Source organism: Megachile rotundata, chromosome 16 (genome assembly GCF_050947335.1).
Source record: "Megachile rotundata isolate GNS110a chromosome 16, iyMegRotu1, whole genome shotgun sequence".
Classification (NCBI taxonomy): domain Eukaryota; kingdom Metazoa; phylum Arthropoda; class Insecta; order Hymenoptera; family Megachilidae; genus Megachile; species Megachile rotundata.
In genome coordinates this window covers 8,408,098-8,426,184 of record NC_134998.1, presented here as the reverse complement: position 1 = coordinate 8,426,184, position 18,087 = coordinate 8,408,098, and the positions used below count along the sequence as shown (strand labels likewise).

At 29.0% G+C, this 18,087-nt stretch overlaps 3 protein-coding genes across 8 annotated transcripts; all 3 read left to right on the top strand.

Moving 5' to 3' along the window:
* Nucleotides 1-142: 142 nt before the first annotated feature.
* Max (MYC associated factor X) lies at nt 143-2,206 on the top strand. 2 transcript variants are annotated; one of them, XM_003706409.3, is made up of 4 exons: nt 143-418; nt 476-535; nt 946-1,180; nt 1,323-2,206. In XM_003706409.3, the coding sequence occupies exons 1-4, from the start codon at nt 380-382 to the stop codon at nt 1,502-1,504; spliced, it is 516 nt and encodes a 171-aa protein (XP_003706457.1). In that variant the 5' UTR covers nt 143-379; the 3' UTR covers nt 1,505-2,206. The 2 variants fall into 2 exon arrangements, with proteins under 2 accessions (XP_003706457.1, XP_076397067.1); XM_076540952.1 differs by lacking the exons at nt 143-418; nt 476-535 and adding an exon at nt 628-761.
* Nucleotides 2,207-4,660: 2,454 nt separating this feature from the next.
* On the top strand, nt 4,661-9,520 carry MED26 (mediator complex subunit 26). 5 transcript variants are annotated; one of them, XM_076540932.1, is made up of 5 exons: nt 4,661-5,236; nt 5,340-6,449; nt 7,481-7,555; nt 7,709-7,987; nt 8,211-9,520. In XM_076540932.1, the coding sequence occupies exons 2-5, from the start codon at nt 6,378-6,380 to the stop codon at nt 9,411-9,413; spliced, it is 1,629 nt and encodes a 542-aa protein (XP_076397047.1). In that variant the 5' UTR covers nt 4,661-5,236; nt 5,340-6,377; the 3' UTR covers nt 9,414-9,520. The 5 variants fall into 5 exon arrangements, with proteins under 5 accessions (XP_076397047.1, XP_012148023.2, XP_003706456.2 ...); XM_012292633.2 differs by having other exon boundaries at nt 4,661-6,449; XM_003706408.3 differs by having other exon boundaries at nt 4,666-5,561.
* A 3,405-nt stretch (nt 9,521-12,925) lies between these two features.
* On the top strand, nt 12,926-16,937 carry Ras64B (ras-like protein 2). Its single transcript, XM_003706406.3, has 4 exons — nt 12,926-13,539; nt 14,226-14,313; nt 14,582-14,793; nt 14,862-16,937. The coding sequence occupies exons 1-4, from the start codon at nt 13,435-13,437 to the stop codon at nt 15,054-15,056; spliced, it is 600 nt and encodes a 199-aa protein (XP_003706454.1). The 5' UTR covers nt 12,926-13,434; the 3' UTR covers nt 15,057-16,937.
* The last annotated feature ends 1,150 nt before the right edge of the window (nt 16,938-18,087 follow it).

Sequence of the window (18,087 nt, the reverse complement as noted above, 5' to 3'; positions counted from 1 at the left end):
TTTCCGTGCTACATGCGCCACCTACACACGACTGAAGGTAGTAACAGTACAATGTTTTCTTTTTTATAAAAGAAACTAATGATTTTTCTGTAAAATATAAATCAATTTTGAAAGGCGTTTAATTTGTGATAAAATGCCAAATCTGATTATAATGTTTCTCTTCTTTTGGTATATAATTTTCCAATAAATCACAAAAATATAGACAGGCTCTACACTTGTTCAAAATAAAATCTCTATTTCGATAAACCATTGGTAACTTTTATGCTTTCCTGTCAAATCCTTGTGTATATGTGTACTGCGTGCTACGTTCATATATATCACTCGAGTACTGGATAAGCTCTTTTGTTTACCAATTACTCGGGCAACCAAGAAAATTATAATGAGTGACGATGATCGAGACATCGACATTGAGAGTGATGTAAGTTCTTAAAAAAGTGCCCTTTCAATGAGTGTTATTAAAGACATCGTTTTTCAGGAAGGCGATGACTCTGACTCCAGGCAAAGGCATTCAAACAATACACAATATTATTCTCAGGTAAGTTCATTCTTTATTCTTATTTCCTTTGTTTCGTTTTAAATAGTTTATCTATTCTATGCTTATTAATTATCTATCAGTATACCAATCATTTATTCGAAAAATCTGAAGTTTATATGTCTTTGAGGTTAAACAGACGCTTTCCACTTAATTTAACTAATAGCTAGTAAGAAACAATATTTTGTTTCCAAATAATTTATCTTTTAATATTTCAAACAAAATGAAGGTATTTGTAATATAATTATAATGTAAATTTTCACTATTTCTTGTAATATTATAGACTGATACAAGTTTGACAACAGTATGTCAATATTGTTATTTTGTACTGTTTATATGTGTATTTTATAATTTTCTAAAATTACTCAAATTTACAATTTTAAAAGCAAAAGAAGAACATATGTGACTTTTAGGCAGAAAAACGTGCACATCACAATGCTTTGGAACGCAAACGCAGAGATCATATTAAAGATAGTTTCTCAAGTCTCAGAGATTCCGTTCCTGCATTGCAAGGAGAAAAAGTTGCAAGCAGAGCACAGATACTCAAAAAAGCTGCTGAGTATATACAATTCATGCGACGCAAAAATTCTTCACACCAGCAGGATATTGATGACTTGAAACGGCAAAATAATCTTTTAGAGTCTCAAAGTAATTATTAATCTTATTTGCATTGGATATTTAATCTCAGTTAGCCTTAATATTACTTTGAAACAACTTATAGCTTATGTACATTTATTTTCAACTTATTATAGCCAAGCTTTTACACTGTTTCAAAATATATTGTTTGCAGTTCGAGCACTTGAGAAAGCAAAGATGACAGGTAACTTTGCAGCTGAGACTTGTGAAGTCACAAAGTCAGAAGGTGTACCAATGTCAGGATACAATGATACAGAATCTGAATCTTCAGACAGTGAAGCAAGCAGGACTGTACGTCAAACAAAAAAACTAAAAGTTGGAGGACTTCATCATTGACCAATACTTTGATTCAGTTTTTGTTTTCATGAAAACTATTCTTTTTTCGTGATCCAACTCTATACAAATATTTATTTAAAACAAAAAAAAAAGGGAGGGGTGACTATTGCTCACTGAAATCTACAAAGCAATTTTTCAGTGAAGTCTTGAATGTCTTAGAGCCAGTGTACAAAAATATACAAAATATAGGTAATATTATTGCTTAATTCAAAGATCTATGGTATAGTACATTGTGAATACTTTGGAATAATCTTGTGAAATGTTCTATTTATAAATTTATAGAAAATTTGGGACTATTTTGTTGATTGAATAATGATTCGACGCGAGTTTATATCATATAATAATATTGTCAAATACTTTTACTTATTTTTGGAATGAATTGTACTGGTAGAATAATCGCTTGATTGAGTTAAAGCGGTAAGAAATATTGAGCTATTTTACTAATACAGTTTTAAGTAATGCAATGTAATTTTCTATCAGTTTCAATTTCTGATTTGATTCCATTTTCATATAAGTATTTGTTTTTTTTTTTAATTATTTATAGAAATCATTATTTAGTCATTCCATCGACTAAATATGTGCTCAATTGTAATATTTACAATACATTTAAAATTATGTTGTCGTTTAAATAAGAGTTTAATTATATTAATACAAATTTTATTATTAGAAGAGTAATAAAAATTAAAAAATTGAATATAATAATTTTATTGCTTTCTTAACCTTAATATTTTTTTTATAACAATGAGTAAACATTAGTTTACAGTATATTATATAAAATTAAAGTTAAAGTTAAATTTAATTGAATAAGAATATCCATTAAAAAAGTAATAAAATTTGAATAATTCCAATTTTCTATGGTTCATTAATGAGGACAGTGACATAATAGGATACAGCGATAAGAAACTACAAAATCCCTATCCTATATGTCAAACTGCATCAATTAACCAGAATGTAGATGTTATTATATGGATTACAAGTTGCAATTAATTAGTCGGTAATATATTTTTGCAATCAAAAGTATATAATTATACTAGGGTAATAGTTATAAAGTAAATAACATGATAACAAATATTTATTAAGAAAATTATTAAGCAATAAAATATTAAAGTCAAAAAACAATATTATGTTGAATAGTAAAAATATCTGTCCTTTTAAAAGTATACGTAGACAGATACTGCTTAAATAGACTAGTAGAATTATTCGATTCATATACAATTATAGTTTCAAATTTTGTGATAGTTTTATTTATAATTATACAAAATAAATTATAGTATATAAGCACTTTTGGAAGTAATTTCCATATAAATGTATGAAAAATCAGATAACCATATGTTTTGTTTAACTCAGATTTATGGTTATGATTACTTTTATGTTTTAATACAAATTTATACAACTGATTTTGCTGAACAGTTTATAAATAACACATAAAAGTAGAAAATTTTATTGTTTTATATTTTAGAAAGATTTATCAACTGAATAGTTAAGTATTATCTTTTTTACCATAATAAGAAGGTATAATATATACTTCATATAAAAAATAAAACATTAAAATAATTTACAAAACAATATGTAACAGTGCTTATACACATGAGAATTAGGATTCATACAAGAAATACTTTTGAAATAATACTGTATTATCATATAATGAATAAAATTAATTTATGTGTATAATGTAGTTGTTTACGTTTGCATGCAAAAGTATTTTGTTATATGCAATTTCGCAAATAATTTTGACAAAACATATTTACCGTATAATATGCACTCAGTGTGAATATTATATAAGTGGGCCTTTTATGTTTTATGATCACAAACTTAACAATTTATTTATTCGTCTACTATGTTAAATTTTTACTTTTTTTACTATTTATTACGAACATAAAATAGGAGGGCCATTTCTATGCATACAAAAAATACACGAATACGACTTTATCACGAAGTTCTAGAAAAATTTACATTTGACATCGATGATTTCATTTACTCGTGGCTGTTGCTGAAGATTTCGCAAAAACGACAAATTTCAGAGAAATATGCAAATCTTATCCTCGCGTACATTTTTCTACGAATTAGGTTATGGATACCACACTAGAACTTCATACTACTTTTCACCTAATCATTTTAACGTTACATTCTTGCACATATGCACTCGCACTTTAATAAAACAAACAATCTCTAATTCTTTGACAGAAAGTTGCGATTAATTAATGTACAATTTCTCTTATTAATCATGTTACATACATAATGTTTATGGTAATTAATTTTGAAAGTAATAATTGTAATGATTAATAGAGCTATGAATTCCCATTTTGGTAATAAAATTAATATCAATTACAATATGCATATATTTTTTGTATAATTAATTAAAAGAATATATATATATATATATATATATATATATATATATATATATATATATATGTACGTATATATAACTTTTATATATATAAGAATAGTATATATTCAATAATACAAATGCAACCATGTAATTATGATTGTTTATCATGTTGGTAGTACTGTATCCACCTAACTTCATTCTATACCCAGAAAACCCCATTTTTAATATGTTTTATATAACACATTCAATTAATTTAATATATTATTAATTACATATACATTAATTAGAATTTCATAATACTTGTTATAAAATCAGTGAATTGTTTACTCAAGTCGTAAAGGGAATCGGTAAACTGGAAAAAACTATACAATCGTGACTAATTACGCATGCGCATTAGTAAATAATAATGCGTCGTAGGTACTGTGTACATCACAATGTACTATTACAATAATGTATTGTAATATTGCACAACGTAACTTCACGCAATCTAGCATTAACTTTATAAATTATTCAATTGATATTTTATTTAGGAAAAGCAATTTTCGGGAAGATAACTTTCATATTTCTCTCTACAAACGTTTTTGAAACATTGCGCACAAAGTTCGTCAATGACCGAGTGCGCATGCGTGATCGAACAAAAATGCTAGGGACATTTACATAAACATTTATACAGCGCTCTCTTTCTATTTTTATGTCATATTCATGTACACGTAGCATATGGATTACGCACTCTGGTCTTATGATTTAAACATAATTATAATGTTAATTATACATTTTTATTAATATATATCATACCCAAATATTTATTTTAAAATATCACGTTGTATAAGCTTACTGTACATAACTAGATGACTATTTACACAGCTGATAACCTAGAAAAATCTCTAATCACGATAAGTTGTAATCTTATAACTTATAACGTACTCTATTTTCATGGTCATGCACTTGGTGGGAAAAAAATAAACGAATAGTGATAGCCACTTGTAATAACGCATTACGTTTAAAATAAGACAAATATTGTATTGAATCTTCTTAAGAATATTTATAAAATGAACACAGGTGAAGTGATATTTCATTTATCGGGTGGAATATCCTACTATCAATAGTAATTAAAAACCACAAAACTATGTGACCGCTGGGTATATACTTCCGTTGTCAAGATCGTCTGAAGTACGCATGCGCGTTGTCATAGACTACAAACTATACGCAGTCGAACACGGTTAAGATGCGCAGAAATATACCAAAATTCGACGTATAGTTAGGTCGTTCTTTCGCAGTAAATATAAATAAAGAGTGGAAATAAAAAAAACTGTAAATATTATTTCTTTTAAAGGCTGTTTATATGAAGCTTTTAAAGCCCAAGAAAGGATTATTGTGATTATTCATAGTGTTTATGAGAAGTAAGTTTTGATATATTCGACGAGTAAATAACCATTTGATAAAGAGAAGTTTATTTTTCTTAGACATTTAGTTTTAATCATTTATAGCTTTGTTTATTTCCAGTCTTGAAACATAAAAGAAAAACTAGTGACATGAAGTTAGCTGCTGAATATCGGTATTCGATTCGAGCGCCATTTGATCGCGGTAGTGGGGATAGAAGGGAGGTGTGGTAACGGTTAGGAGTGTCATCCAACCACGAGAGGAGCTAGTAGCGTTTGCCTGGCAGTATGAGGCGGCGTGGGGCTAGGGACGATGCATGGGCTGCGACTAGGAGGCACTTGGGAGGTAGGGAGGGCATGCGAGCGGAGCACAGTTCAGTAGTCGCCATTGCAAGTCCCCCGTGCTCTCGTATTCGTGACACTCGGACGCGTGGAGCCGATTTTACGCTAACCTAATCTCCCCGCGAGGGCCCTAAGTGTGCCCCCCCGATGCAGAGATATTGCACCGAGCTCACCGAAAGATTGTTGAAATCTCTTGATAAGGAATACAATGTAAGTAGCGGGATGAATCCGCGATGCGCCGTCCGTCCGTTCACGCAAACGGCTATCGGGCCACTCTCGATCCACCGTGCGCCGTGTGCCTGTACCAGTGGCGTGCGCGAGAGTCACTGAGAGTGTAGTTGTAAGCGACGGCTCCGCGTGTGAGTGAGTTATACGTTTCCTGTGTGTACGTACGAACGTACGATGCAATGCCAGTCAGACGAACTCTTCTCTTTCCACGAGTGTGTGCGACGTCGAAACGTTAAACGCGTTTGTCGACCGTACCCGAAGCATAACCTCAATGTCGCAGCTGAAATGCCCAACGACCGAATACGACTGTTTGAAACACCTTCGTGCTTCTTTTTCTTTTCAGTCTCTTCTCTTTATTTCAGATTTTCGTCACCCCCAAATCATGTACCGTATTGTCCACCTTTTAGTATTAACAGGCGCAGTTCGCAGAAAGCTACGAAGTACCGAAACGTTTTGCAAGCATTTTATATCTATGGCCCGATTGCCGTTTTATCATTGAACGTTTCTTACTGCACTGTAATGAAATTACGTTGAACGTGCTATTGCTGATGAATTATTTAGGAAATTCATAGACACGTGTTGATTATCTTGCATGTTGCTGTTGTTCAATAAATCTTGTACAAATTATACTATTATTGACAATTCTTCATTTGCTATTCAAATAGTATGATCTTTATATTGATATTTGATCTTATTGTAACATTGATATTGCTGTATGAATAAAAAGGAAATCAACAATTTTTTACTATATTTCTAATGATACAAGCAGCTAAATATGTTGCACTGTAATGAGCCAGTGATTGATTCTAGAAAAGATTTAGATTGTAGATGTTGATTTACCAAAGATTCAAAACTTGTGTATATTAATAAAGAATTGTATTAAGATATTTAACTATTAAATTTAACCCTTTTTAATAATCTATTTGACTTTATGAAAATAAATTAATTTGTTGAGACATTAACTATTTAATTGTATTTTAATCATAGTTATCAAATGATTTTAATGTAACTACATATATTTGAAATGTTACATTGAATCAAATCTTTTTACATAATACTATGTAATAATGGTATTTTAATTTCTTACATACTTGAGTCAAAAGCAAGCATGGCAGAAATTTGTTTTTATTCTATTATTACAATGTAATGTTAATACACATACAATATATCAAAGCTGCAAAGTATAGAGATTCAGAGTACAGATTACATCATTTGTATATACTTTGCATACTTCGATACATCATAAATGTATCAAAATCCATAGTCTGTTTGTTATAAACACTGTTAAATATCTTTATGGATTCTTATACAAAAAAATAGATGGCAAATTAGAATATATATATTAGGAAATCAATAAATTAACATGTTTATTACTGCTATTTAAAGAAAAAGCTCACACTTCACAACTCAAGTATAAAATTTGTATAATTTTATGTAATGTTACTTGTGGTTTTAAACACATACTATTAAAATATTCAATTTGGTATGACCGATATGTGATGCTAAATCTTGAACAATTCTTATGGTGTCACATATATGCGATGGCTGGTAACATGTAGTAAAATATATAGTTTATCAATGCATTGTTGTCACTAAACATAAATTATGCATTATAAAAATGTAAGATAATGTAGTGAAACTTTGACTAATTGTTTTTGTATATATTATTTACTTATTGTATCTAAATCTTGTTAGGTCATCGACATGGGAGCTGTTGTGGATGTCATTACGGCCCTGGAAAAGACGGCGATCACAAAGGAGGTACTTGAGGTAAAAACTTTGAAATCTAAAATATATGATTCTTTTAACAATTCCAAATGTTACATCATCTATATGCAGTACTATATTGTTTAATCACATTGTATTGTCATGTTTAATTCAATTTCTATTATCTAATTATGCAAATGCTGTTACTTACTTTAGATTACAAGACTTGGAAAATATATTAATGAACTTCGACGAAAAACAAATAATGATGCCTTGGCTAAACGTGCGAAGGATCTGGTACGACGTTGGCGTGATATGGTTTTGCCTTCTGCTCATTCTACTCCACAACCCACACCAGCTGATACAGCACCACCTGCTCTTAATGGAGCAAAACCACATAGTCCTGCATTAAGATGTTTAAAGCCACAAAGTCCAGCATTGAGAGGTTTGGTACCTTCACAAAGTCCACTGTTGAGGGATACCACTCCACTCAGAGTAAGTTATTAAAATTTTGGTTTTGTATTTTAAACTGAATATATTGTACATCTTTTACTAGTATACTTTTTATTGCAATTTATTGTATCATTTAAATTTTGATAAGATATAACATATTCTTTGACTTTCTTTAAGAATTAACTTCAATAAATACATCTCATCTGTATACTAGTTAGTTAAATTAATAAAATATGGTGAAAATTTGATGTTGTTACTATTACAGGTGCTTAGCCCAGTTTTGTCTGTGCATAGTGATCATTCACATTCTCCTAATGCATCATCAAACAAGCAGTCAATTACAGTGACCAGCAACCACAGAACAAGTTCTGATGTGCCACCTACGCTTGGTTCTTCGAGCCAACATCATTCGATGGAAGCAGTGCCACGAACTCACAGTTCAAACAAACGTCTTCGAAAAGATGACCTTAAGGACCAACCTAGTTATCAACATCATGGTTCAGACTCAATCACCGAAAGTGAATCCTTGGTTAAAAAGCAACGTCTCAACGGCGAAAATATAAGTGGTAATTTAAATTTGCAAGTGCCTAGCCCCACATTTAAAGAAAGAATCTCTGATCAGTTTATGGAGTCTTCCACCGATCCTGATGATTCAGGACCAAAGAAACGTGGTAGAAAGAAAGGCAGTAAATCTATGAAGAAGCAACCAATTTTAGAAGATCGTGTAAAAGAAAAACTAGCTAGTATCTCAAGGAATCCTAAATTAAAGACGACCCAAGAATTGCTGGCTGATCTACGGGCACGCGGCACCAATTCTAGCGTTAATTCAAGTGCTCTACCTAGTCAAAGTGTAGAATCACCCAGCATGGAAGACATTCTGAGAAGTAACAATGAACAAGTATCAAAGTTCCTTCGTTGTCCTCAGAACAATTTATCTCATAGGAATACAGTTTCTGAAGCCTCACCAGAAAGTCGGTTAAAGCCCACAGAAAACTGTCATGATGTACCATCTAAGTGTGAAGAATCAGGTGTAGTGTACAAAGAAAAATCGGTTACAAATTTTCAAAAAAGCCAACCAGAGCAGTGTAAAGATTTAACAGTCGAAGAAATACTGGCTAAGTTACCACCTATAGATCCAAGTTCGATTGATTGGAGTGAGTGTGAAACGGAAACAACCGAAGATCAAAATAGTACTGAATATCCACCTAGACAAGTTACAGCGGAAGACATAGAAAGGTTACATTCGCAGTGCATAGAAGGACTGAATGGAAACTTCCAACCAAAACTGTCGTCTTTAACTTCTTGTAGCGAGAGACAAGAGGTAAAGGAAGGAGTATCAGAAATCAATGGTGTAAACAATGTGTATAGCCAATCTGGCGAAGAATTTCGAGAATGGCATCAGATGCTAGCAAGGCCCAGTTATGATGGCCAGATCCTCCACATATTGCCTTATGTTATTATTGATTAGTAATTTTATTATCTTATCCTATTATTATTCTCAAACTTGTGAAGATTCCCTACAAATATTAAAGAGATTGATCAATGATCGATCTATTAAACCAATTTCTATCGCAACTTATGATTGCTCTTTATTTCTATGAATGTTCACGTTACTACCACCCTTGTCATCATTAAGATTCCCATTATTATACAAATTGAAACTATGATTTTAAATAAGCAAATCAATCTCTCTATAGAAATAACTGGAAATCATTTTTAATATAATTATCATTGTTGACAACATTGTTTGTTGTCACAGAGATTAAGTAATTGCTTTATCAGTAACGATCGTTTACTATTATGATTATCGTCGTTGTAATCATTTATCATCGTCATCACCATCATCGTAATTATTGTTATTGTTGTTATTCTTGCTGCTATTATTATTACTATTATCATTTTCATTATTATTATTATTATTATTAATTATTATTATCATTATTATTCATTGACACCGACAGCATTTCTTACACAGAACTGGAGTATAAAAACATATTTGGAAAAAATCAAAAGACATAATAATGGGCCTCTGAAATATTACGTAGCTCTAATGTTCGTAACAGTGTATCTATATTCGAGTCTTAAATGTATTCTTTTGAATGCTTCTCTTTCGTCGTTTGTATTATATTATGATCACTGCTATTACCATTCTTCATAATATTACCAACATTATTGCTATTCTATAAATATTAGGACAATTAATTCCAGATTTATGAAAGAATGAAAAAATTGGAGCATTGTTTAATTATTATGAATGAAAGAACTAAAACTTCAAACTAAAGATTGAAAAATTAAAGAGAATAATTATTATTTGAATCTATACAGCTATTTATGTCAGACAATATATTGTAATTCATTCTTTTGTTGTAAATCAAATATAAACGATTTTGTTCTTCTGTTAAAAGGAAAAATAAGGTACACAATTAAAATCAAACAGTGTGTTTTGGCCTACACATAGAAGGAAAAATTATTTTGGAAATTATATCCATAACGATATTAAGTATTAAAAGAAATTCATACGTCAAAAGCTAGGATCATCTCACTTACTGCAAAGTATCATTTGATTTATTCAAACAAATATTATTTTAAGATATTCTTGAAGGACGATGTTAGAAGAGAAATATAAAGAATAATTATGGCAAAAGGTATGGTTATACCATGCCAAGGTAATGCTATAATAATTCACATGCTTATCAATATAATATTTTGTTTATGGATTTAAAATATTTATTAAAATGTACAGAAACTGTCATTTGAATATGATGTGAAAAATAATTTTTTGGGCGTGGTAAAAGTAGTCGAACCGAATATAACGGGGCCTTAATTAAAGTTTAAAAGTAAAAAATGATATTTGTCTAATAAGGTATTATGTTGCATATACTTGTAGCGAAGGTAACATGGTTCAAGTATGTTGTAAATTTTTCTATCACAATTTTATTTCATACAGTGTGGATATAGCGCAGGAGAATGAAAGTGAAAGTTAAAAAGGAATTTTATTTCAAGAAAATTACAATTATATTGATGGGGAAAATGCGTTATGTGCAATGTTCAGTGTTCCAGTGTGATGTTTCAAATGTCTTAAACATGGATTTTTTTTGTAACAAAAGAGAATAAAATATTTAATTATCTGAAAGTGTAAATATCTGTATCGTTCAAAATCACGAAGCACTGGAACCAAAAATATACTAACATTTTCTGTAATAACCAAATAATATTGTGTTATGTAAAAAAAGAAAGAAAACAAATGTACATATTATGCAACTATACCGTGTATAATGAATGCTTTGTGAAACATTATGAATTAGAAAAGAAAAAACCTCTCAGTTTATATGTGTTCATTTTTTGATAATAACAATTACCTTCAGTTTTGCTTAATCGTTTTCTAACTATCTAAGATTTATACTAGGCTTTCACTAATAAATTGGTGAAGAAGCTAAAAATCATATTCTGAAATCATTTGTCACTTTGAATTGAGCTTGAAAATAATGGTTAAAGATAGTGAGATATTTCCAAAATAATGTATATACGCATTTTTATAGTTTCTCGTGTTTATTGTCCATTTATATTGATTAAAACGCCTTGCTTTACAAATATATAATAAGTATTTTGTTTATACAGATATTTGTATACCTTTGTATTTAAGATTAAAGACACAAGTTAATATAATTGAATATCACAACAGTACACGTAGTTTCAAAATTGTTGAATAATTATTTCGAATAATTTCAAAGCATATAATTTGATTCAAGATTACATTTAAGTTATCTATATGATAATTTATTTCATTTCTTTCATTGTATTCATTCTTCGATTAATTACCCCGATGTTAAAGGGAATTTCATTGATTTAGCATAATTTTTAGTTGCCAAGAATACAATCTGTGAAAGTATTTTAATTTTCATCAAACTTACTTGGATGAGTTTCAAACAAATCTTCAATTGCATCAAGCTATATGCTTTGCTATCATTATGATTGCAGAGCGTGCGTTGTTTATTATGTAATGCATTGATAGCGATTTAGTTGCAAAGTAACAAGTGAAATATTTTGTTCTAATAATGAAAGAAAAAAAATTCTATATTTCTACACGGATATCCACTTCTTTATATGCAATATTTCGAATTTTCAATTGAACATTAACCACGCGATAAGTATCTTTTTATTTATCGAAAATCGTTACGGACGATCGATTAAACGATTCGCATATTTTATACTAAAAGCGCTTATCTTCGAAATGAAATCCCGTGCCTTTTGTACCTCTGCAATTTTATCACGACTCGACGATTGTTGAAAAATGGTATATAAAATAATTGACCAAATAAAAATGAAACGAACTCGACGGTAGTAAAGCAATATTACTGATAACACGTGATTTCACTATGGAAATATTTAATTTTTATTTAATTACCATCCGTTCGATTTATTGTTAAACCAGAGCCAATACCTACGTATTTAAAGTCCACCAACAAATGCTATTTGAAAGAGTTCAATAATAAACTAAGTTCGAAAACTATCGATATACATCATGATTTATATTCCTATTATTATTTTGTTTCGATTTAATCGTTTGTATAAATCGATATATTTAATGTCACACGGTCTTCAACGAACATTATCACACCATTTACATTATATTATAATTTATGTGATATACCTGTTTTCGTATAATATATTTGATTTGAAATGAATTATTGCGATTATGTTTTAAATTTATTAACATGTATTTATATTCTTTTATCGACTGTTAAAAAAGTATTCTTTTTAAGAGGGGTGAGTATAACTAAACCGCACAGTTGAATGATTCAGATAACTATCACTTACTATATTTCGATTATTTGAAATTTATACTTACACTATAATTATACTTAATTATATTTATAAATTTATTAATACCGTTACTACAGAGTAATTTAGTATATTATTATAAATATTATTAAATAATACAATAGATATAACATGACATTTGTTAAATACTAGTATACAAATTTGATTGATTGACTGATTGATGTTATATGGGCCTCGACTGCTATGATCATTGGTCAGTATACAAATTTAAATGATTTCAAATCGAGATAAATACACTCAAGAGGGCGGTATTTAAGATAGCGACTGCGCAATCAATCGAAATAGCACAATGTTGTACACATGCATATGTATACATGTGTATAGGTGTAGTATATACATATATGTATAAGGTGGGGATAGTCTGGTATTTGTCTCACTTCATTCCTTACTCGGTGTTTAGTGAGTTCGCGTTCATAGAAGACTCACGATATGTTTAATCGTTCTTGAGTCGTGAACTGTAGTATTAGTAAGGAAATATGCAGTATTTGGTATATCACCCCTATTCGTGAAAGAACGCTTAGTGCAGTGCCTGCATGTGAATGCGCCTCGATTTTGTATTTTTCCCATATTTCGTCGTACAGTTTTCAATATGTGTCAGTGAATTTTTCCAAGTAAATCTATCATCAATCTAATCAATTGTATGAAAAATGTCGAAGCCCGGTGATAAACAAAGCTACGCGCAGACATATAAACTTGTTGTCGTAGGTGGGGGTGGTGTCGGAAAATCTGCGATCACAATACAATTCATTCAAGTAAGTACTTTTTATGGCCAATAGGTGTACCCGACTTGTATGTGGGTGTACATGTACATATACGTATACGTATGCAGCGTTATGTTGCACGTGTACAAATATATTTATTATATGTATATGTATATATTTATATGTATATGATACGTGTGTACATGTATATATATGACATTTATTTGTGCATTGCTAGATTTGTCAATTAGATTCGTTTGATATCTACGTCATCGTCTATCCCTTCAAATAAGGCAATAATGATTTTTCTAGGCGCATCCACAATACTGACCGAATAATAAAATGTTCTAATAGAAAACAAATATTGGAGTATTAGATTTCAAATGCGATTATTTCTGAAATTACGCTAATCTAAACATTAGAAGAACGCGTTACATTCTTCTACCGATTATGTTACACAATCAGGGATTGCACTGCTAATATAGTCATATAACTTTGCAATGCTTTGTTTGATGAATTTGCATGTTATCCTGATAATGTATGAAATGAGTACTGTGCTCATATCTTGTATCAATAATGTATAATACATATTTCAATTCTAATGGAAAATAAAAATTTCTTTTTCTTTGTCACAATTTTTTATGTTTAGAAAATATATTGTTATACATTAGATTGGAAATAGAACACCTATGCACTATTTTCTTATTGTCTATATTGATTTTATTCACACTTTCCAGAGCTATTTTGTAACTGATTATGACCCAACCATCGAAGATTCTTATACCAAACAATGTGTTATTGATGATATACCTGCAAAACTTGACAGTAAGTAAATTATTGGGACCATGATACTGTACACTGATTATTGTTTGAAAGTTGTTTGTATAAGCGTAATAACTGTTATAATTTATATTTTATGTTGATTTTCATGCAGTTCCATAATGAACCAAGGGTTTGTTATTGTAAGACTATAATTTCTTAACCAGTATTTAATCAAAGACTTAAAGTAATGAAGCTCGAAAAAATATTTAAAATATTATATGTTCTATAATAGTTGGAATAATTAGACTAATAATATTTTATGATGTTTTAGTATTAGATACTGCAGGTCAAGAAGAGTTTAGTGCAATGCGAGAACAGTACATGAGAAGTGGCGAAGGTTTTCTCCTTGTATTTGCAGTAACGGACCATTCATCTTTCGATGAAATATTGAAATTTCATAGACAAATTCTTAGAGTAAAAGATCGTGATGAATTTCCTATGCTTATGGTTGGGAACAAAGCAGATTTGGATTATCACAGAGTTGTAAGTAAATGTTATTGTTATTATAAGTAAGTAATAAATACTATATTAATTTAAACTGTTTGTTGTAGGTGTCAGTCGAAGAAGCTCAAAATATGGCTCGTCAATTAAAAATACCTTATATAGAGTGCAGTGCAAAATTAAGAATGAATGTAGATCAAGCTTTTCATGAATTAGTAAGAATTGTTAGAAAATTTCAGTTATCTGAAAGACCACCGCTAAAGTTAAATGATAAAAAGAACAAAAAAAAGTGTTGTATGTTGTAATATACAATGTATTCTTGATCAGTTAAATATTACGAAATGACTAATTTAATACGAAAATTACAAATTTGATAATGGCAATTATGAAAGCACAAATGGTGGTATAATTTTAAGACACCAATGAATCTTGTCAAACGTATTTAACTGTTCTATGAGGAATACCAAAAAGGCATCTTTTTGGTAGCAAAACTTATTTATACAAACAGAATTGCTAGCTCATAATTTTTACCAACGAAGATAAATTTTATATATACATGTAATCCTATTCTAACAAACTTTGTAATAACATGATCATTTCTTCTCACAAAATGGTATAATATACAGGGTGCCTTGATTATATCCAATCACTATACTTTTCCGTCTTCTACAGCAAAACGATAATAACATTATATTTGAAAATTGGTATTCGGAATTATTTTAATTGTAGATTGCTACATTATTTAACTATTACTACATACTAAAATGTATTGTGTTAGAAATTCTGCTTTACCTGTGGTTTATTTATAACCACTCTTCTGATATTGATTATCGTATGATATCTTATCAGCTACTTATGTTGCAAGAGATATTTGAATGGTCTTTTACTTTTACTGTGACCATTTCTCCTTTCTCTTCACATTTTTTACACGTTTAATTGTTTTTATTGAATATTTGATTCAATTAGATGTGCATACATTTTGTCTTTTAGAAACCTCTTGAAAACAAGTATGTGATGCCCTGTATATTATGTACAAGATGTTTAGTCTAACATTCAATTGTATATAACCAGGTAAACAGCTATCTATTTGGAAAATCAATTTTGACCTTTTATAGGAAAATTATTTTAATACAAAATATTTTAGATACAACGTTATACCTCTTTAATCGTTGATTCTGTGTTCTAAGGATAGATATATTTTTTTGTAACATAGTTCTTTTACGAAGTAGCTAATAATAAAATAATTGACTAATCAATTTACATTAATGAAGAAAAGAGTATTGTATGTAAAATATTAAAATAATGTTCTTATTTTCTTATCTCACACATACTAGATCATTTCTAATTTATTATTAAAATTATAATTTAAACAATGGACGCACGTCCTCATTTTTATGCCTTTTACATTTATTATATTAAAATGTATAAAACATATGAAAAATAAGTTTTTTTATGTACTAACAATAGCACTAGTGAATAATAAATTAGTACAACTCTCAAGTACATAATATAATATAAAAAATGTTAGTATTCTGAATGCTGCACCTAAAAAAAAATATATACAATATACTAAAATGAAATTATAGTGGATAATATAAAATAATAATGAATTATTTTAGATTATTATGTAACATTTTGCATAATTTCTAACAAACTATTGACAGTAATACATAATTAAAAAACAAATGTTTGCAATATTTAATAAGTTTCAAATGATAAACAAACAATTAAAAAAAGATAACAGTTCGTAGTATGTAATTATGTCTCCAACCAGGAAAAGAAGAATAGTTTTTGGTTTTTAAATGTTTTTGAAGCAAAAAATAATTTGTACAAACGTCATACACAAAAGTATCAAATTTAAAATATGGTTACCATATCATTGTCTAATCATTAAAAAAGTATTTATTAGTTATGATTTTTATAAAATTGTAAAAAGCAATGGGTTGTTAAGACGCTTTTGTAAATACTTTATATTATTTAAATTTGAATATATTTGTACGAATTTCTCGACAAAAGAAGTATGATTTAACACGCGTAATAAAAACTCAATAATGTACTGCAAAATGTATTGAATTACAAAAGGAACCAATATTGTAATAGTATTTATAAAACATATACAATGTAATTACAAAATTCACAAATTGTGTAACATAAATATATAACAAATAAAAATACTTGTTTTCATATTCTAGTACAAATACTATGATAATAATATAAATTTCATCTACTGTTACTATAAAAAATATTTTTACATACTGAATTTATATATTAATTTTTGGAGAGTAATAAGAAAACTTATGTAACAAGATTTTTTTTATATTAATCTATATGTACGATGCAAATATATAAAGCATTAATTTATTAACAATATTGTTTTTGTATTTATGAACAATGTACATTTAACAATTTTGGATTACTACTATTGAAGTATAGAAAAAAAATAAAATATAGACATTCTTTATTTAATAAATTCCTAAGAATTTTTTCCAAATCTTTACATAAAAATGCTATTGTTGTAAGTCATAAATCCTTTTACAAAAAATATGAAAAGGGAAGAAAATATCAAACCATGATTTTAAATATTGAAGTATAATGATTTTTTTATTTGATTACGTTATTAGCTCACTCGAGAGGACTTAATGACTGGTTCAATTAATATCGCAAAATTTAATATTGTTATTCGGTAACAAAATAACGATAGCTTTTGCACAACGGAACATTCACCCTAATTTAGTCGGTAAACAACTGGCACGCAAGGTGGTCAAACGGGATTCCCACCGTGGCTATTCTTAACCAGACCAGGCTAATATTGAATCCGCTCAATTACTTCCAGCTATACTCGCATCGCTAATAAATATAACTGTTATCATCGATTTTTTAATCCTTTTTTTACATCACATTGTACATACGTCCAATGTATCAAATTATTCCAAGACAAAATTTTGAGCGAAAAGTAATTTCACGTTAACGCGTTAATTGTTAAAGTGCGGAGACAAATATTGAAATGGAAATTTAAAAAAATGAAAATTATTATATCTAATAATACTAAAATTAATTATTGAATTTAATCTCCCTCTCTGTTATTTTACGTTGTTAGTACAATATTGACGTAACTCGAAGTTTGTCTTCTCGTCTTTTACTAATTATTCCATTATACAAAATTCAAATTGTCAGTCAACTGTTGACTGTGGGGATATTTAACGTGTTAAACAATTTGGCACACACGAATGTGCGTCTATTTTTATTTTTAACAATAATTAAACGGAAAAATAAAATTGAACGATCATCGCAAATAATCTTGAACGCAATTTCCCGAAAAAAGGAAGTTACATATAT

What these genes read in the sequence shown, in the direction of transcription:
- Ras64B (XM_003706406.3), top strand. Translation starts at nt 13,435, where the DNA reads ATGTCGAAGCCCGGTGATAAACAAAGCTACGCGCAGACATATAAACTT. An exon ending in TCACAATACAATTCATTCAA is followed by an intron (nt 13,540 to 14,225) that starts GTAAGTACTTTT and finishes CACACTTTCCAG; the next exon opens with AGCTATTTTGTAACTGATTA. An exon ending in ATTTGGATTATCACAGAGTT is followed by an intron (nt 14,794 to 14,861) that starts GTAAGTAAATGT and finishes TGTTTGTTGTAG; the next exon opens with GTGTCAGTCGAAGAAGCTCA.
- Max (XM_003706409.3), top strand. Translation starts at nt 380, where the DNA reads ATGAGTGACGATGATCGAGACATCGACATTGAGAGTGAT. An exon ending in ATACACAATATTATTCTCAG is followed by an intron (nt 536 to 945) that starts GTAAGTTCATTC and finishes TGTGACTTTTAG; the next exon opens with GCAGAAAAACGTGCACATCA. An exon ending in TAATCTTTTAGAGTCTCAAA is followed by an intron (nt 1,181 to 1,322) that starts GTAATTATTAAT and finishes TATTGTTTGCAG; the next exon opens with TTCGAGCACTTGAGAAAGCA.
- MED26 (XM_076540932.1), top strand. Translation starts at nt 6,378, where the DNA reads ATGTTGCTGTTGTTCAATAAATCTTGTACAAATTATACTATTATTGAC. An exon ending in CTTCATTTGCTATTCAAATA is followed by an intron (nt 6,450 to 7,480) that starts GTATGATCTTTA and finishes AAATCTTGTTAG; the next exon opens with GTCATCGACATGGGAGCTGT. An exon ending in GGGATACCACTCCACTCAGA is followed by an intron (nt 7,988 to 8,210) that starts GTAAGTTATTAA and finishes TTACTATTACAG; the next exon opens with GTGCTTAGCCCAGTTTTGTC.